Here is a 21,029-nt window from a genome sequence, read left to right as displayed (position 1 = left end):
TCTGTCTGCCTCTCTCTCCCCCCCCCCTCGGGGCTTTTTAAGTCAAGCGCTCTGCCTCTCCCTGGATGTTTACACATCATTAAGGCTCCCCTGTCTCATCTCTGCTCTGTCCTTTAAGGAACAGGGCTGCATTGGTCTGAGGTGGAAGAAAAAACTGTTTCTGGCCAAGCGTGAGAGAAAGAAAGCAGTGCTGCAGAGGAGGCAGCAGAATCCTACAGCCAGTGATAAAACACCTCAGTTCATGTCAAGAGGAGTTGCTTTTCAGACAAACTTGATGCCCAGACTTTCAAACAAACCCTTTTTTAAGGAATATTTTCATGCAAAAAGGATGATACGGCTGAAACTTTTGTTTGGGCATCATTATATCATATATATTTTTGGAACACGCAATTAATCTTATCATTTGCAGTTTTGTCAAATGTGCATAATAAACAAAATCTACAATTATTATCAAAAGTAATCAGTGATTGTTTGCACACATCATCAACAGAGCTCTAGAAGGAACTTTAGAAATGTGACTTCTGGAAGAAAAAAGCAGGAGCAGGAAACTCTGGTGTGTGGCAGACACGTTAGACAACACTGGTAATGAAGCATTGGCAGAAAGTGATAATTATTTTAATTAATGATAATGGTTTTAATGATTCAACATTTTGGCTAATTGATTATGATTGATTGCACATTACTAAACAAGGAAAGTGAATCAGGGAGGTAATCAGGGAGATGACAGCACAGGTCAACACTACAGCGTGACGGAACATACACTACACATGCTAATCAGACCCACAGAGACGGAGAGAGGGAGAGGCAGAGGGAGAGAGACGGGCAGATGGGGGGACGGAGTAAAAACGAGTGAGTGGGTTCTCTAGTGAAGACATGCAGAAAAAGGAAGTAAAGAAAGGGATTGTGCAGATAAAAAAAAATGAGCAAGCTGCTGTTAAGGCAGAACTGGAAGCAAAAATATGCAAATTTAAGATGTCTTTCAACAATTTTACTCAGGAATCTGCTTTGTTTGTTGTTTTGTGGGTACAGATGATACCGTAAGAGAGCACTCGTCCCAGCTGAAGCCGCAGCTCCTTTTATATTTCAAAATGTTTTGAATATGCGTAGCTTTACTTGTGAAAGATCTCTGCACGCTCACATGCTGGGGTGCGTCCCCGTTAGTTACAGAATCAGGCATGTTTTATTGTTTCCCTGAAGAGAAAAGCTTTTGTTTGTTGTGTGATTTTTGGTGGGATTGAAGGTGAAAACCTTTTCAAGTTTAATATCCTATGAATACCTCCAGACGGATGATTATTTAAAAAAAAAAAAAAAAAAAAAGTTTTAGGAAGCAAACTTTTTTCACATTTTGTTCGTCAAATTTTGGACAGGAGATCTTTGTTGGCAATGTTATGTGGAAGAAATTTTGCTCGTCTTGTGAATCCATGTGTGTGTATGACACAATAAATAGCAAATTTCTGTCTCGTTGCCTTTGTTTGTCTGGGTTTTATTGTGCAGGTAAAATCTCCAACCTAGCTGCAGATGATGAGAGATGATATTTGCCTTGGCCTTCATTGTAAGCATGAACAAGCACACATTTACTCGCCAAATAGGTATCAGTCACACTCGTGTCTCCTCAAAGCCACTTGAAGTGTGTTTGTGTCAGTATGCTACACCATGCAGTATCACCCTGTGACCCAGCCAGTGATTAACATTTAAGGACGTAGTTAGTCCTTCCCCTCGTCCTCTCCATCCTCCTCCTGCTTTCCTCCATCACTTGTCAGAAGGTTGGTTTTTTTTTTTTGTTTCCCAGACTCCACCTCCATCATCTCTTGCTATTGTCTAACCCTCCGGCTGTACCCCACCACATGCCCATGACATGCAAATCCGTCCCCTTGATTTCACTTTGGAGAGATGGTGAGTGGAGTGTTGAAGCGCCCTGCCCTCTGCCACCTTCCTCCACCCCTCCTCCTCCATCCTAGCCCACCTCCGTCTCCTGCTCTTGCTCTCTTGATGGGGCGCTCCTCCAAGTGGATGGACTGGGTTCGAGTTTAATTAATGAAATGTATGATAATGTGATTTCTTTAATAGAATGACATAGTCTAATGGCATTGTGTGATTATGATTAATATAGTACTTTGGTGGGAGAGAACATCAGCCAAAGGCTAAATGAGGACCTTCTCTCTGCAGATCCGGTGCTGGACACGTTTCAGCGCTGCCTTGGACCTCTGGACAGTGCTTGTGTTTGTCTCTTTGCTGAAATAATTACTGGAATTCCCTGAACACCACATGCTTTATACTGCTCTGTCTTTTTAAAGGAATAGTTTGACATTTTGGGAAACACACTTAAGTATTTGTTTTAGGAGTTTTAAATGAGAAGATCGATACTGCTCTTGCTGTACGTGTGTATAGCAAATGTGAAGCAGCAGCCAGTAGCTTATTAGCTTAGCATAGCATAAATAGTAGAAACACTGGACAACAGCCCCCTTATTTATGTCCAAAGCTCACTAACTAAACCTACAATAACTGATTTTTTGGGAGCCACTTGGAGGCAGCAGAATCTGCCATGTGGCACCTTTTAAGCTGATTTGCAAACTTTTTAACTAACACAGAGTAACATTCGCATTTGGAGGCATGTTTCTGGCTACCTGGCAACTCTAAGTACAATATCCGCTCTCCTTTTATGTGTTGGTATGGCATATGTACTTATCCACCTCCAAAAGCTGCTCCTATTTTCAGGACTGCTTTGTGACCTATGATGTTGACCTCCTACAAACATGCAGAAGATTAATGTCTTAAACAGATCACTCATGGCTCCATATATGTTATATTTGTAATGATCCTGTGGGTCAAAGGTGGCTATTTTCTCTTTTAGATGTAGAGTGGTGAAGTGGCAGTCAAGCATGAATCATATTATCCTTGAAGAGATTAATGTAGCTGACTGAATGAAGAGGGTAATGGTGTGAACAAAGGCCACTTATTCTCCTTTTATAATGGAAGTAACTACTTTGATTTCTGCGAGGTGCTTTCTTCATTTTCCAAACATTCTGGCTAATTTTACCAAATGGCAGGAGAACATTTCATTATACCCTGTTCTGTGTGAAAGTATATGATGTCAAAACCCATAAAACTGTAGTATTGAGCTTCTGAAGTGAGATCTTTGGTGGTCTGTGGAAAGCGATGAGTAAAGGTAGACGCTTCTCCTTCAGAAACAAAGCCTTCCATCATATCCACCTGTCTGAAGGTTGCTTGAAGGACAGAAGTGTAGCCATCGTCTGGAGAAACAGGAGGTTTGAGGGAAGTGCTTCTCCGTAACCGTTTGTCACTCTGATATTTGGTAAATGTGATAATTAATACTGTAATTTAACTAAACCCTCTCCGCGAGGTCTGTAATTAAAACTGATGTACCTACTTAGCGCACCCAGCATCACAGGTGGGCCCAAATTAATCTGCAAATAGAGCTAAATTGCCTGTGCTTAGCGTTTTCGTCAACGTCACTCACTTTGGGGGGAAATATCTGTAATTAATTCTGATATAACAGAGTCATAAATTTGAGGTTAAATGCAGCCTTGACAACAGACGCGATGACAGCAAGAGACCTCATCTAGCCGTCCCAGATGGGATCCAAGACTCTGCTTTCTCCCAAGAACTTGGCTGAGACTTCCTTTGACAACTGTTTGCTGCTATAAAGACAAGAGGAGATATTCAAAGATAGACTCATCTTTTTCTCGCATGCCCTCTCAGTCTTCTTCGATTTTGAGTAAATCGAAATGAACTGAAGTGAAAGCCGTCTTCCAGGCTACAGAACGGAAAATTAAATGATTAGTTCTGGATGGAAGCCAAATGAATGGACGCATTTTTTATTCTGACTTGCAGTGAAATGAAGATGCAGCCGCACAACAATTTAGATGCTTGTTTAGTCTGAGTTTTTGCTCTTCGCTCTCATTTCTTTGTGCTACTCTAGATCTAAAAACTACATGCTTGATATATCAGTATGCTCTTTGCACATCAGCTTTTTCTGAGTCTTTCACTACTGATCCCAAATTTGAAACATTTAAATCATTTAAGAAACTAAACAACATTTCAGTCCCACCAAAATAGATAAAATCTTTTATTTTGATTATTTTATTCAATCCCCTAAAGATAATTCAGTTCACAATACGACCTGAGACATTAGCAGCCAAAGACGTCACCTGAAATATAAAGGTTTTCAAATCACCAACAACCACAAAGATGCTAAATTAGCATATGGATAATGTCAAATAGAGGTGTATTGAAATTAAAGAAAATTAAAGGCTCCTGCCATGAATGCACAATATTGTTCATTGTTCTCTCCTGGGTTTTTGTTTTGGTTGGTACACACAGCACAAGCTGGCACGCTGCTATTGTTGAGCAAAAATAGTAGATTAAACTGAACGACAGTCAAATCAAAGAAATAATCACATATTTATGAATATTTAATATGGTCGTGGCAAATAAGGCAAGTAATTAGGAGTTTCCATAAATTAGCAAATTGTTATTTTATGTTAATGAAAGATCTTCAGCTTTTTCCTCATGAATAATTTATGAAGCAACAAAAAAAAAAGTTTCGCAGGGAAGGAATGAGGAAGTCTTGATGCACATGTGCCGAGACGCACAAACACACAGCGTTCCCTCAGTTCCTATTGTTTCGTGCGGTTTGTCACTTGATATTTATTAGGCTGGAGATGGCAGGTTTTATCAGTTGAATGTACAATGCAGCCGGGTGTGGAGTTGTTTTGGAAGGAGAGGTGATACTGGCATCGCAAGCAGACACCACAAACGCCTGCTCGTGTCCACTTTATTCACACAGCACACTACAGTAGCTTTATCCCAAAGGTGCAGAACAAAGAGATCTGGCAAGGGAGAAAAAAGGAAAAATTTGGACTATCAGCGGTCAGGAATTACCAAAATGTGAGGATTTTGAAATAACATGACAGAAATATGAGAACGAGCGTACAGTGAAGACCCCTGCACCCTGGAGAGCTGGGAGGGGTCTCACTAAAGGGGTTAATGCAGAGGCAGAGGGGGAGGAGTGGGTGGGGCAGGAAGGGCAGTGAGTCAGAAAACAAGAGCAAAACAAATCTGTGATCTGGAACTCGGAGAGCAGCCACTCAGGAGGGATTAATGAGAAGTAGGAGGCTGTGAAATTATGTGGCCTTTGAGTGGGGAGAATGGCCCTAGCAGAGCATGGCCCTGAAATGAGGTGAGACAAACTTCACCTGATCCACAATTAACGGCATCATGCGGATGGGTGACACGGGGTCACAGCAGGGGAGGGCGGGAGGAGGGGGGAGAAAAAAATCACAATTCACTTTGTGGCAAATTATCACCCCTCCAAAAAGGGCAGCCATCAGAAACCAGGAGTCAATGAGGAGAGGAGAGCATTTTACACACCTGTCTTTTTAAAAAGACAGCGACAGGGATGAGAGGAAAGCTTGTTAGAAAGATTTATGCTTAATAAGGACAGACAGTAGCAGGGGATGGAGACAATTAACAGTAAGGAAAAACATAAATAAAGAGTGAAAGAGTGAGAGGCAGAGGAGGAAAATGGGGTAGAGTTGATTGCACAGGGGGTGAGGAGCAATAACAGGAGCACAAATGATTAAGTGGTGTTAGGGACTAAGAACACTTGTTTGCAAGGACAATCTTTGTGTGCTTTTGTTGTCTGCCGGCCGCCTTTATCTTTGTGTAATTCTCCGTCTGATGAAATGTGTTTAAAGAGATGAATTGGGATCGGAGGAGCCGTCCTGACATGATTATGAGGGATTCATCTGCAGCCATCTGCCACCGTTATGAAAGGGGGGTGGGGGGTGGGGGGGGTGAGGGTGAGGGAGGGCTAGCAGAGAAATACAGAGAGAAAGGGAGAGAGATGGAGGGAGGAAGGGAGGGAGGGAAGTGCAGACCTTCTGTTCAACAACCCTGCCACAAACCCACCATTACACAGGCCTCTGGCCTACAGTTTAACATAAAGACTTGCTTTGCCTCAGTGTGGGAAGGTGAGCTTTGGGTCCAATTAAAGAAGCAGAAGTGGGTCATAAAACTTGTGCACTTGTTATTGTTTCACATGTGTCAAAAACCTATTAAAAACGTTACCTTAACAAGAAAAAAGATTGCTTTGACGTCCACCTTTAGAGCATATTCAGGCACCATAAGAAGAAACTTAATCATTTTTTAGAGACTGTCTTCCAGGTGCAACTGGTATTATACTCCGACTTGGAAACTGCACCTACAGACTACATCATATTCACACACCAGTTGGAGGAGAGGGCACAGCAGATGGGTCCATTGCTCATCACAGCGTCCACTTGTTCTAAAGGGGAAAGCGGGGGCCTCAGACAGCATGTCTTAAGTTGTGTAATAGGCTTTTAGTGTCACAAATGAAACTCACACGTCCATTTATTTTTCTCAGGTTGTTTGTTTCCTCGTTGGACTGGAGGATTTGTTCGCACAGCTCAACATCGCGGCGGATAAAAATGGAGTGTAAGTAAATTGTGTAACATAAAGCAATGCCGTCTTATAGGGGAGCAGGAAGCATTAAAAGTCATCACTTATGGTGATGTTGAGCAGTATTGATGACTATTATCTCACGCTCTAATCTGTCAGCTGATGCCATGGCAGCTGGCATGCAGGTTTTTCCCTCCTCAGCTATAAAATCACAGTCTGTGTTATTTGCCTCTATAAGTTTGAGTTGAATTTTACATTGACAGCTGTCTTCCTGTTTATGATCACTTTGCTCCACGTGTGAAAAATCCTCCAGTCCTCCTCCTGTGTTTTAACAGAGCACCTTTTCTCATTTTTGCCCACTATACGACTGAGCCATCACTTCATATTACAGGTCAACGTTACGGTGCTTAATTATGCGCCGGCTGCTTGGGGCTCCTAATAACCTGTCATTGAGGGGAATTTGAATGTCACACCATATTGTTGGGCCCTAATGGCAGCAGGCAGATCCACTGATGAGCCGTTTTGGGACAATTACAGCGGATATTCAAATCACAGGTCTTGGTGTGTGGCGAACTGCACCGCACACAACCTGACAGGGGCTGACGCGTCCGCAAGCACGCACACACTTGTTGTATCTTGACCCTGCAGCCCACCTCACTTGACACATAAAGAAGATGCCTCCCCCCACTGCTGCTGAAACAGTTTAACTGTAGCCTGATCGCTTTTATTATCCACCTAATCCAGATATCAGCGATTTCATCAAGCCAGGAAGATATGCATATCATGAATTATTTTGACACTGGGACCTTTTAATTTTCGCCAGCAATATTTCATCCCACCAATCAGTGCCTGGAGTGGCTGTCGGACGTGGCGGTGTCAGAGGACGAGACTCCCCCCGGCGGATCCAAATCATCTGGGGGACAATAATGAGCTATGGCCACAATTATGAGCTGCCTGTGTGTGCATGCATCTCATCAAGGCCTCCATGCAAGCTGCTGCAGGATGGGGAAGCGCACACACACACACACACACACAGATTCTCAATGCAACACAGCAAAGATTTCATTTATATTTTAAAAAGATTAAGATAATATTGTAATGCAAATGGTTTTTCATTCAGCTGGTATCACCTTTTACTGCTGGAGAGATGAGTAAGCAAATACTTTTCCTCCACTGCAGGTATTTACTCCTACTGCAGTAGCTCTACAGATTAACACGAGCAGAAAGTAACTAAGTACAATAAAGTACAATTATGACTTACCTGCACTTCATGTGGGTACTTGTACAGCACTATATTTAAGATGGAAATATTTTTCTTTATACCACATTTGTAGTTACTTAGTGGATAAAAAGTTCTATACAAAAGCTGTAATGTATTTAGACATTATTATAGAATTTGCTACAGTTGATTATGGGAAATTTATTAGAATCATGTCTTGTTGACCAGCTACAATATTACAATGTTATACGTTACTGCATTATTCATCATAATCAAATATTCTAATGTATAATACTGTAACACTTACACTGTAACCCTTCTGCTCCATAATTAATAGTTTTACTTATGACACTCAAAGTATGTTTTGCTTGTACTCTCACTTAAGAATGAATGCAGGACTTTTACCTGCATTGAGTATTTCTACATTGTCCTTTCAAAGAAACAAAAGAAGGATTTCTTCCATCAGGTATATGATCAGATTACAAAATGTGATGCGCTTTCTATTGATTATAATGGTTAGTAGTTAACCTTCACCTTGATCAGCTACAACATTATATGGTGCACATGCATCAGTAACAGTTATCCAGTATTATAATATGTTACGTTGACAGGAGCATCCTGCATTTTGAGTGCTGCTTCATTTGAGTACTTTAAGTGCATTTTAATGCAGCACCTTTACTTATAATGGAAAATGTTTACATTGTGTTACTGAATACTTCTATAAGGCACCCTTCATAGAAGCTGTAACTAATGGTGGTATTAATTGTCAATAACTCTCTTACTAATGCTTTATATATCAGTTATAACATGTTTTGGGTTGCCAGGTTGTGAACAATTCCTTTGATCAATCGGACCACAGGTGGAAGCAGGCAAATCCATACTCACAACTGCAGACTTGATAGATTAAAACCCATTATTATTATTGACATACTGAAGTAATACTTTATTGTAAGAGTAGAAATCATATACATAAGCAATGTTTAATCAATGCATGACTCATGATGATTTAATGCAGGATGTATCGTGATTCCTGTGCTCTACAGTGATCTATTGATTACTTTACACTTAATATATGAGTTAAGGACTGTTAATTCACTGTTCACACATTAACTGGTATTCGATCAGAATGAAAAATAGATAAAAGTTGATTTATCTAAATGTATTTATGTATTGCATCTGATGACCAGTTTGATTAAACAAATCTATAGAGGGTGAAAGTCATATAGTGACTAACAGGAACATGTGATACATCCTGGATTAAATCAAATCATGACTCCTGCATTAGTTGGGCATAACTGTCTAATAACCAACTAAAATACATAAATACATGCCGATGAAATTTTTCACCTAACGCCACCTTATTACTGGCTTATAATTGATGTATATGAAAACATTTATTAACCATCAGCTTTTATAAAGGGTGCCTTATAGAAAGACAAATAAAAATGTTATCACACTCCTAGGGGCCAAAAAAAAAAAAAAAAAAAAAAAAAAGATTTTCAGACTCAACAACCACATCACTAAACATTTCTGCTCCCTCACACACTCCCACCGGCCACATGTGAAATCATCAGGATGCGTTATATTCCACCATGTCTGCGCGTGATATGTGGACTGTGTAACTTAATACTTTGCGTCTTTACCCAGCTCCCTGCGGAGCGGGGATTACGTGAGCAAATTGGATGCTCAAACAGTCAGTCCGTGACCTTCCCTCATCCTGGATGTTGACCCCCGTATAAAGAGAGACATTACATCTCGTTACACAACAACACGGCTCCGGCGCCTCGCTCCAGATAAAGAAAAATGTCTCAATTAAATCTTCACCGGGGCCCCCGTGCCGAAGAGTTATCGCTGCCCCGGTAGCGCTGATCGCTACACTCACACATCCTCAAAAGTTATTTGACATAAATTGCCGGAGTCACATCATTTCCTGCCACACTCTGAGCGGGATTTACGGCTGATCCCATTGACTGGGAGCTGAACCTCCAATAAAATTCCTCAAGAGCCGATGGAGCCGCGAGACGCACCTATCTACCCTCCATCAGCCCCCACCCGCCGCGCGCAGATTAACCATGCAAATACACACAGGTGGGATGGTGATACCGACAACACATTTATGCACATGTATGCAACTGGGCTGATATGGCCGTGGGGGATGAGGGCTGTGCACAAGACAGGCTGATTGTGTTTTATCTGATGCAGGGGGGGTGGAAATGGCGAGGAGGCTCATCCACAGAACTCAAGGAGGAGTGAAAGTGAAATTATGCGTGGCTTTAATTTGAAAATGAGAGGTGAGTGCCACTGTTCTCTGGAGGATAGCCCCTCATGTGAAAAAAAAAAAAAAAAAAAAAAAACTTGTGAGGGGAGTAATATCATTATAAGGCAGCATGTGAACCCTTGAGGAAATCGTTTAAAACTGAAAATTGCTTTCTACATTAGTGCCCAGGCATTGTGGAGGGGAGGTGCACACTATATTAACTACTAAAAACAACCTTATGGCTGCATTAGTCTATAGATATTACAGTCTGAGGGGAGCAAAGCATGTTAATGGTCGCGGTGTTAACGGTTATGATGACTCTTGCTCGTGTTCAAACTGACCAGATGGAAATGCGGTTTCAGCACGGCTCTCCGTGGGCATTGGGAATCTTAGGTCATCTAATTACAAACAAAGTGTTTTCATCGGATGTTTTCAGATTATACTCTGGACCCCACAATTTGTTGTCCTTGTCAGGCTTACTGTCTCTCTCTAGTGGTGATAAGAGAGAAATATTCATCTGCAAATCACACACCCATGTGCATAAGCCGGTCGCTGTGCATTGGCTGCTATTTATACGCGCTGTGTGTGATGCTGTAATGGACACATGGGAGTAAGTTTTAGATTTTGGTAACATTATCTATTGTACACACGCGCAGCTGGAAGCCTTTTGACACAGAGTGCCACAGAGTTTTTAAATGCATGAGACAAAATGTGAGATTTGAACTTCTAGGCCTCTGAGTCCTCGGAAAAAAAGAAAGTTTGAGCATCTTAAACTCCCTGACGACCAGACCACATCTCCACACACTGATGAAAATCACGTGATATGATCAGAAAGCTCCAGAGCTGCTACTGAAAAGTCCTCCAGGTGAAAAAAATATTGCGCTGCTTGCTGTTTATGCAGCTCTAATGAACAAACTACTCTCGTCTACTTCACATTGATCAGTGCACTGAATTCAAACCACAGTTTCATCCATTTGAGTAAAGACCCGACTTCAAACTCTTCCTTGCTTAGTTTACTCGAGTTCTCTTTTGCGCTTTACTTTGCAGAATTTATGTGCAAAAATATTCTCAGAGGATGTTTCAGTATAAACAAATGCTTCATTTAAAGTGGCCAGAGCAGATTAAAAATTTCTAAATTGTCGTTAAGAGTGCTTCTCTAGCCACCTTCCGTCCAGATGATGCAGCAGGGCAGTGAAGGCCTCCCCTCCAGCTTGGCACCGTGTTTCATTGGAGGCTCAGCAGCAGCAGCATCAGCAGTGGCTCCAGGGCCTCCAGCTGGGGTTGGCTGCTGCTTCTGCCTGCCTACCAGCACCGAAGCTGGGGGAGGTGGTGGGCAGGCCACTGGATTGCCCTGGGGCACCTCACTTATGCACCAGTAAAGAAAACTGAATTTCTCCCCTCTCTATGCTAAGAATGGCTGCTGCCTTCAGCAATTTGATCTGACAAAGTAAGGTCTGGAGCGCTGGTGTGACCACTGCACATGCCACGAAGTGCATCATGAGAGTATAATGTTGGGAAATGATAGGTCAAGACCATCTCATATTCAGCATAACCAGCCAGAAAGATTCAGAAATGAAAACACCAGACAAATTTAGATTCTTAAGTTTATCATCATTTGCATTAACAGTGTACGGGAATCTACAATTTTATGATCTGCATTACATTATATTACATTTGATGACAGACGCATGAAGTCTGTACACTTAAAGTTACATTGTTGAGTGTTTTTTTGTCAGCCTTACAGATGTGATTAATCTAACTGTTAAGGGAAATTCACACGTTTGTCAACACATAAGGACAGTTCTAAGAAACGATGTTCAAGTATTTCTTTGCAGTATGAGCTGAGACACCAAATATTAAAAATGAAACTCGATGACGCAATTTAAGAGATTAAATCTGTGCAAAATGGACAAATAAAGAAGAGTTTTTAATACTGATGACGATCGTAACTTTCAGCTAATGCTTTTTATTCAAAAACATTATATTGAAGGATGATGGCGATTTATAACCACTACATTTAATGCAAAAAATTATTATTGCTTTTCCAGAGAAGAGCCACCATCAGTTCAGATTATCCAGGTCATTCAGTGCCATTCCTCTATCTGTTTGACCTCAACCAAGAGTGACGTCTCCGCACCATCAGAACAATATAAGTCGCCTGCTCAGCATTGTATGTAATAATTGCTAACGACACTCACACGAGTCAGAGGAGATCATACAGAAACCTGGTGTGAGTCATGGGGTTGTAAGGGCTGAAGAAAACTCGCTACGAGCGTTAGCATTAGCTGCTACAACCTCTCGTGCTATTTTGTGGCGTTAAAAATGCAAATCAGTATTACAAAAGCAGAGCACAATTTTTCCTTCACATGTAACATCTGAGATTTTAGGGAATCAGGCACCATTTACAAAATATTTATAACCACACCTTTGTTCCAGTATACCACTACTGCTCATATGACAGCACTGGTGAGTCCTCTGTATGTGTGAGTGTGTGTGTGCGTGTGTGTGTGAGAGCGCACCAACATGATCTCTGCTTTAAGGACACTGCTGGCTAAACTGAAAAAATCGAACTGAACAGGTGGGAGCTACAATACTGTGAGAAATGTCAGTGGGAGTTCAGGTAACACGGTGAAGCAGGCAGCTAACAGGTTTGTCTTCTCCATGCGGATCTACGGTTTTTACTAAAACTACGAGAGCACGATGCTGATGCGAGACAGAAAGCAGAGGTAGCCTAAAGTCTGTGCAAATAACACAAGGAGCTGTCAGTCAATGCGCCGCCACAGCAGAACTCACATTTGATTTTTCCTGCACTGAAGCATCATCAGAGGAGTCCTGGTTTGTGACCGAAACGACTAAACGCGGTTGTATCAGCCAACTCGCTTTTTCAATATGCAACAGTCTAATGCATGTGAGCCAGTGGCTAAATGGGCTGCAGCCTCTTGCTGGTGTCTAAGTTTACCATGTCTACTGAAGTGACGTCCCTCGGTGGGCTAAAAGCTGGGAGAGGCCAGGCTGCAGCTGCTAAGGGCCGCCAGGGAAGCACAAACGTGACATCTGACATGCTCGGAGCGCTCGACTCGTTTGAACCAATGATGAAAAAAAATCATATTAAAGTAAAACTGTCAAAAAGGCACACACAACAATCACAGATCTAGGCATCGGGGCGAGATTGGCACAAAAGACTCATTGCATGCTAATAAAACAAAGAAAAAAAAAATCTGCTTAATTAGGAAATTTAAGAATGAAAAATATGAAAAATATATGTCGTAAAAGAAGAATGGTTGAGAGTAGACACGAGGAGGAAAGCAACAAAAAATCATGCGCAAAAAAAAAAAAAAAAAAATTGAACTCCCAATTTTCTGCGTATTCAAGATCAGCCTCAGGATAATTAAATACGCCTGCCACACGCCAACTCCGTAAACGCAGCGGTACACATTTCTAGAATGTTATTTGGTTTTGGCTGATTTCAAGTCCTCTCGCTCTGTCTCGTGAGATACATATGCAGCTAGTATATAGTAGTGCACAGACAGCCAGTAGTGGGATTCGTAGCTCAATATATACACAAGTTAAAGTTATTGCAGGTTCCACTTGGCAGTCCAGCACTTGTTGCACACGCGTGGCCGGGGGTCTGTGTGCTTTGCGGAGGGGAAGTCTAGACTAGTGTAGCGCCGTGAGGCAGGGCTTAGTCCGGGACGAGGCTGAGAGATGCTAAGGCTGCAGCTGGATGGTACTTTAGAGAAAACGGGGAGCACAGAGGGAAACACAGGAAGTGGTCACCAGTAAAAGGAGCGCGTCAGGAAGTTGGCGGCCGTGCTGAGCCAGCCCATGCCGTCCGTGATGGAGCCCACGCGTGTGACGGCCTTGTCCTGCTCCTGGGATGGACTCTCCTCCTCGGGCAGGTAGTCCGGGATGTCTGTGTTCTCCTCTACCAGCACCGCCGAGTCCTCCTGGAATGGCACCATCAGCTGCACAAAGACAGGAGAAATATTACTTAACAAAGAAATAAATTAACAGCCAAGAAAATTATTTGCTGTGTGCAATTTGTCCAATCAACTACTTTATTCCCGGTTTGACATTAAACACAGCTGTTTGACTACAGAGCAAAAAAATCATCATCTGGAGTCAGACTTCATGGCTGAGCCAGGTCTGACCCCTGCTGGCCACATTATATATGACTATTAGTGTAACCATCACCATTTATTTTCAATTATTTGAGCAAGAGCTATTAAATTATTATAATATTATTACTAGTATTGGAAAACAAACTTTAAAATCCCAGATTTTGTTAAGATTTAGCTGTTTCACTATGCAGTTTGGACATGAGCTCCAAACGGGGAATCTGCTGCTGTAAATGGTGCAACTAGGACTGGACATGTGTTTGGCAAAAAGCAACTAGCCCACAGGCTGAGGCAGAGATGTGACTAGCTAATCATGTCAGTGTGAATAAGTCTCAGCCACAGGCAAGGGCGGCTACAGTGCCTGTGCAGAGATACGCGCGACGTACAGTGAGCATAGCGATCTGTCGGCTGACTTCTTCTAGGTGACAAAATGAGTCTTACATACAGCAGTTTAGGATCAACAATAGAGATCTTAGAGGTCTCACACAAGCCGGCCTTACCTCTCCTCCGTCATCTGTCTTCACCACCTGCTGAGCCGTCATTACTTTGGTGGAGTTGATTGCTGTGCCCAACGCCTGTGAGAAGCAAAGATTTGTTGTCCTTTGTATTTCTTTTGGTCAATTAAACACAAATGATAAATGCTGCTGATTATCACACAAGCAACAGCAATGACAACACTGCTCCCGACAGAGGCTGATGATAAATCAGCCGGCTTTCCTGTATCGGGCAGTTTTTGAGGAAAAACATCTTCAGAAATCCAACCAATTGGATCCAGTATTGTATGTATGATTTTCATCCAAGGCAAACCCAGCTATTTCTGAAAGAACGAGACAATTACTTGCCAGTTTTAAATATCAGTGTTAAAGTTTATATCTAACTTTTTGTTCTCTAAACTTTTAATGTAACAGGCAACAGAGCAGCAATCAATCACCAGCCTACAGATGTTTCAAAGGTTGGATGTTGAGCTAAAATACATCAAGTGTATCAAATTTTCTGGATTACAGCAATAGAGACATGTGGAAACAGTGTTCTGCTTAGTCATCAATCAAGGAAGGTGCTTACTAAGCACTGTTCATTCCATAAATTTAAACTGGACAGATGGTGAAATTGAAATATTCAAATTAAAAATATCCCTAAATTCCTGGACGATTTTCTGCATCCGCAGTGACACTTACCTCTGCTTTAAGGTCAGAGCGGATCCTGACCACACACCTCTTGACAGCCATCTGGAAGGTGAAGCTGATGACCCCCCGAATCTTCAGCAACGCCTCCTCGCAAAGGCTCCTTCGAGTCTGACGGCAGACAGGAAAGAGGTGAAGGGCGTGAGGAGATGTGCGAAACAACAAGGCCGACACGTCACGAGTTAAGAGATGATTGTGGCCTGAAGGTAAGTGATGCAGAACAAGGCTGGAAATGCGGCTGATGCAGGATCAGCTACAGTTCAATCAGTTAAAGTGTGGCATAAGAATCTATTTGAAACTTAAGGGATACATGAGTACAGTATCCAGCTGCCACAGTGTTGCCACAGCGATGCGGCCCACCAGAGGCCGTCTGTCTGCTGTAATGTAATCTGGCTAGGTGCAAGCTTCCTGCAGTGCAGCATTCAGGTTCAATCTCAACGTCCTGCTGTTCAATGGCTGACATTTACAACCTGACCCCTCCACCCCCCGATCCTGTGCCAGACAGACGCCGCTAAGCTGCGCTGACAACACTGCGATAATGACAGCAGCGAGCACCGTGCCCCCAAAATGAGATTCTTGCGCAACCACAGACATTTGGTGCGTCTGAGCATGATAGATGCGTGCCAGTGCGCCGTGTTGAGTCCTGGATGCGCTCTGTGAACACTTACGGGGTCATCCAGTCCATCGATGTGCAGCACCACAGTTTTGGCCCTCTTGTTGTTGGAGCCCAGGAAGAAGTGGGCTTTACGCTTGCAGGAGGCAGCTGCCGCCTCGGCCTGTTCGGCCTCTTCTTTACCGGCCGACTGCAAAATCTCATAGATCTCAGAGGCTAGCAGTTTGGTCTCCCCAGGCGATGTACTCCTTTGGCGGGAGAGAGTAAAAACAAGGGGAGAGAGGACGATTACTGCGAAAGAAAAAATTACTTATGTAGTTTAACTGATCAAATGTGGTTTATATGCACACAAGCGGTCAGTGCCACTCAGCTGAAAAGAGGTGAAATGATCTGTTGTGTTGGCGTGATTGAAATGTGGCGCATGAGAAGAGAAAAGAGTGCCACTGTTCAAAATTCAAGCCCACAAGAAACAAAACAAATCAAAACAAGAGATGAGCAAAAAAAAAAAGAGAAAAAAAAAGAAAGGGGATGAAAAAGAAAATGGGGGAGGGGTGGGCTTCCGTCAGTCAGGAGATAGAGATTGCAGAGAGTTGAAAAGTGTTTAAAAAGATTGCCGGAAGGACATGATATCACTGAGCCGCTGAGGGCTGGAGGGAGCTTTAGCAGACTTATGACAGAGTACAGACAGACAGTGAAGAAGAAGAAGATGGTGACTTGCCAGTAAGGAAGTGAAAGCTAGATCATATAATTGCTTTGAGGCGCATCGATTCCAGTCTGCTGCAAGCCCAAATATGGCAATTATGGAGCAAGAGCTTCATAGTTATCTAACGCATTGTGATATAGTATCGACGTAATTCTGCCAAAGCAAAACAATAATGACCAGCCATAGAAAACATGGGTAAGATTGCAGGATTTGTCACAGCTGTGTGTGATATTAAGATAAATTTGGGACAATCGAGCTTTGGAAAATTAATCCTGAACAGCAGCTCAAGCACAATATGAGCTAATATGAATTTTGTAAAGAGCATCGCCCCAGCAATTATCCTCCAGGTTCAAGCCCGGTGCACACTCTTCCAGGCAGCCTCGGACAGGAGAGGCCAGAAACCTAAATGGCCAAGATATTTCTGCTTAGGGGCAAGAAAGAAATAGCCCCGTAAAGGCAGGCGAATCATGATGTTTGTACGCCTCTGTGGGAGAGGAGAACTGTGAATCGGGCTTAAATTTGAAATATATTCATTAAGCTCTCTTTCTTGTAAGCTCCAGTGGATATGGCCTGAATGTGACGCTGGAGACGCTGCCACAGGGAGCCACGACCACATCACCATCCAACCTGTTCATCCCAGTAGTCCTTGGACTGGATTTAGTGCAACAAAAGACAAAGCTGCAGTCCATCACACATTTAAACTCATGCTTATTAAGCTTATTCTGCACTTTAGTCACATTTTCACTGCCCTCTTAGCAAAAAATCCATAGCAAAGCATAATATTTTAGTGGGCAGCAGCTTTCCATGAAGAAGCCACATGAGGTCAGTTGCAGTTGCTGAGGGATCCTGAGAACCTCCCGCAGGCTATACTGCTTTATATGTCACCAAGTCATCACTCCCTCTATAGTAACCACATACGACATCAGCTGTCTGGCGTGGCTGCCCTCTGGTGCTCCCCGGCACTGTACAACATATTCCTGCTGCAGCTCTGTGGAAGCCTGTCAGCCTTCCGGCGAGCCAAACACTCTTTATCTATTCATCACTTTTATGCATTGCAAAAAAAAAGCCAACGTCATCTCGAGCCCCAGATCTTAATGTGTCGAAGGACCAAAAATGGTCTTCACACCTGTTTGGTGCAACTATGCTTCCCCCTCAGCCGTGTGTTCCCACTCTGTCCAGCTATGATCGACCTCTACCCAAAGTCAGGGAGAGCTGCTGCTGTGACTGCAGGGCTCTTGTTGATGCCACCCCTGACTAGCTGAAGTGACTGGCTCACTCCAGGGCGAGCAAGAGCTCTGCCGCAGGAAGAGAAGTGAGAAGGGGGCAACAAAAATCATGCAAGCTACAGCCAGCCACTTGAACATAGGTCTATTCCTATCAGGGTGCTAATGATGAACAGCAGTCGCTTAGCAAACCTGCCACAGACCCTCGGCTAAGACCAGATATCTGGAGCACGACACCTCCTCAAACCAAACCTGCCGACGACACGACATGGATGAACAGAGCATGTTCATCACACTCTTTTAGAAAATCTTCTACAAATGACACAAGATTAAAAACAAGCAACAAGCTAAAAATACACCACGCGTGCAAAATGAGCCACCTCTGTAAAATAACGCGCCGACTCTACAACAAAACAAGAGCAAATATAAGCTCACATCAGTAAAAAAACATCCAAGTGGACCCATCAGGAAACTGTAGAGAGGTGGCAAGATGCATTAAAATCTATGACATGCCGAAGCAGCAGTTTAACTGTTTACTGCCCTTCCCTGATTCAACTTTAATCACATTCATCCTGACATGGCAGATGGAAAGGACGTCGGGCTGCCTGGAAAATCTGCAGAGTGGCACACATTGTCCGTGCAAAACAAAAGAAATCCTGGGTTAAGGTTTTACGTAAAGAAAGTGCACAGTGAGCGTGTGCATGTGTGTGTGTGTGTGTGTGTGTGTGTGTGTGTGTGTGTGTGTGTGTGTGTGTGTGTGTGTGTGTGTGTGTGTGTGTGTGTGTGTGCGTGCGTGCGTGTGCATGATGTGGTGATGACAGGGACTTGCTTCTGCATGACATTCTGCAAACTCAGCATCATGCCCAGCTCGGCCTTCATCTTCTCCCTGTTGGCTCGACATTCTGCCAGGTAGCGCACGGCCTGCAAGGACAAGGGCAACCGTTATCTATCCAGCACTAAAAGCTGACGGACCATTTGCGGTATCAGAAGAGAAAGAGAGAGCGAGAGAGTATGCTTTTAAACTGGGCGAGCATGTGCAATGGTAAAATATTACATAACCAATATAAGCGCACATGCACTGACCCCTTGTTTACACTTCACGGGTTACCGTCAAGGAGCAACTGTTACATAAAGCCACTTAAATGTTTACTCACAATGCAAGTCATGGCTGTGCAAAAGGGTGGCCGTAGTTGGGAGAGGTTGTCATATCAAGACTGAGTATTGTGTTTACATCACGAAACAGACAGCAGATGTCACCAGCGTAGTGTTTTTAAATACAGGGCTGTTGAAATGTCAGCTTGCAATGGTAACTGGGACACAGTGGTGGGAGAAAAGGCCTTTAGAGCGTCACTGAAACCTGCTCTGACATCGCTGGACAGCAGGGGGGGACACAACACTGTAGGAATTGTGTAGGGAACTCAACTGATTGTTCAACCAGGACTGATTTAATCTAAACAGCTGCTGGAAATATTTCATCTAGAATGTGAACAATCAATTCATCTCTTTCTGTGGTGGTACTGAATGATCAGCCGTGTGAGTTCAAACTTATTGTTTTACTTAACGCAACATGAACTATCTGCGATGTGAACGCTCATGTATGTGAACGCACGAAGAAAATATAAATAACCGGATGCTGCTTACCAAAAGTGCAGAGTAGACGACCTGTGGGTTGGGGTGGTCCAGGAAAAGGATGAGACCTGGCAGACAGCCTTGGTCTTCTACAATGGCTCTCCGGTTCAGGGGGTCCGCAGCAAGATCTCGCAGCTGGTTCACCACAGTCAGTGCATCCATCTCCGCACTCATGGTGCCTCTAGTCTGGACCTCACACACATCAAACCAACCTCTTCGTTCTACTGAAAGAATAACATAACGAATGTCTATCTTAAGAACCATTACACTGATCGCCAACTATTTTGAAAATTGATTAATCTGTTTGAGCAAGTTTTCTAGAAAAAACCATGACTGTAAACTGAATATCTTTGGGCTGTGGACAAAACAATACATTTGAGGATATTTTTCACCATTTTCTGACATTTTCTAGACCAAACAATTAATTGATTAACTTAAAAAAGAATCAAAAGCTTAATCAACAGTGAAAATAATTGTTAGTTGCAGGCCTGAAGGTGACAACAATCAAATAGCTTATTTTTTTTGGTCACCACCAGTAAAAAGCCCAAAGATATCCTAGTGAGTGTTTGCCCTTTAGTTTTGTAAGTGACATGATTGTCAAACATTGTTGCCTAATAATTTTCTGTACGTCAACTAATCAATTAATCAACCAATCTTGCAACACGAACACAAATACGTTTCTTGTGTAAAACAAAAAACTTCAAAAGCTATTTCAGCTTTCTTTGCCACCTCGGTGCAGAATAATGTCTTACCTTGCAATATTATGCGTTATTGGCATGCACTGTTAAACTTTTATAACAATCCCATTGCCTAGATCACATTTTACTGATATGCCGAAATGTCTGGGGTTTTATATCAGCAGTAATCTTTGAAAGCGTGATGCTGATGACTGACTCTTATAAAGTTACTGATTTTACTGACATGCACTGATAACACTGTAGTTATCACGTGAAAGAAAAAATATCTTAGCATGCTTTGGAGGGCAAATTTTAAAAGCATGCCGATTAATCATATCATTTGCCGCTAACATAATCAAGTAATTTACGTAAGACATAATACGAATAGTTGTTTTTGCCAAAGACACTTCCTACGACCCCCAACCTCACCTCAAATCACGCCCTGTGGTACAGAGGCGATTCAGTAGCTAAGCTAAGCTAGCTAACGTTACTTGACAATTAAAGCATACCTTCTTGACAGTTTTCAGAAAAATCATGAGAAACCCCAGCTGACTTCAGTTGCAACAGATGCACAAACAAGAATCAAACAAGAGACGGCTGAGTTCCCAAAGCCACCTTTAAAACAACTGTAACAAACAATTTCACTACCGCTAGGCCGTTGTTTCTTTCTTTACTATGGCTCTTTAGCTAGCTAGCAGCTGTGCACAGTGTTTGGGTTTTGTGGCACATCAACGGGTACATTTGTTTTGGTAATCAGGACATCCCGATTTCACCACAAGATCCCAACAGTATCAGCCGGTCACAGCCCTGCCGGGGAATTTAGGAAATAATAACGAACGTACACACAAATCCTGGCATATGATTGGACACAATATTTTGATTGACTTATTGAAACCCAATCATCAGACAGTTTTTGGTCAGAATTCACATATAATTGGTGATTTTGTCTGTCAATCACTAAAAATAGC

General features: G+C 42.7%; 1 protein-coding gene across 2 annotated transcripts; it reads right to left on the bottom strand.

Annotated features, from left to right (window-relative positions):
• Positions 1-11,507: 11,507 nt before the first annotated feature.
• Positions 11,508-20,754, bottom strand: armc1 (armadillo repeat containing 1). 2 transcript variants are annotated; one of them, XM_070986349.1, is made up of 7 exons: positions 20,571-20,754; positions 19,397-19,608; positions 18,585-18,676; positions 15,885-16,077; positions 15,211-15,327; positions 14,536-14,610; positions 11,508-13,882 (listed from the first exon to the last, which is right to left on the bottom strand). In XM_070986349.1, the coding sequence occupies exons 2-7, from the start codon at positions 19,556-19,558 to the stop codon at positions 13,691-13,693; spliced, it is 831 nt and encodes a 276-aa protein (XP_070842450.1). In that variant the 5' UTR covers positions 19,559-19,608; positions 20,571-20,754; the 3' UTR covers positions 11,508-13,690. The 2 variants fall into 2 exon arrangements, with proteins under 2 accessions (XP_070842450.1, XP_070842451.1); XM_070986350.1 differs by having other exon boundaries at positions 19,397-19,605; positions 20,571-20,745.
• Between the last annotated feature and the right edge of the window lie 275 nt (positions 20,755-21,029).

Source organism: Chaetodon trifascialis, chromosome 18 (genome assembly GCF_039877785.1).
Source record: "Chaetodon trifascialis isolate fChaTrf1 chromosome 18, fChaTrf1.hap1, whole genome shotgun sequence".
Lineage (NCBI taxonomy): Eukaryota > Metazoa > Chordata > Actinopteri > Chaetodontiformes > Chaetodontidae > Chaetodon > Chaetodon trifascialis.
The sequence above is the reverse complement of the archived record's forward strand: the minus strand, read 5'-3'. Positions and strand labels throughout refer to the sequence as shown.

Bases quoted from the DNA above. Each gene is read 5' to 3' on its own strand.
- armc1 (XM_070986349.1), bottom strand. From the start codon at position 19,558: ATGAGTGCGGAGATGGATGCACTGACTGTGGTGAACCAGCTGCGAGAT. The intron at 18,677-19,396 runs GTAAGCAGCATC...TTGTCCTTGCAG, and splicing joins TCGTCTACTCTGCACTTTTG to GCCGTGCGCTACCTGGCAGA. The intron at 16,078-18,584 runs GCAAGTCCCTGT...CTCCCGCCAAAG, and splicing joins TTGCAGAATGTCATGCAGAA to GAGTACATCGCCTGGGGAGA.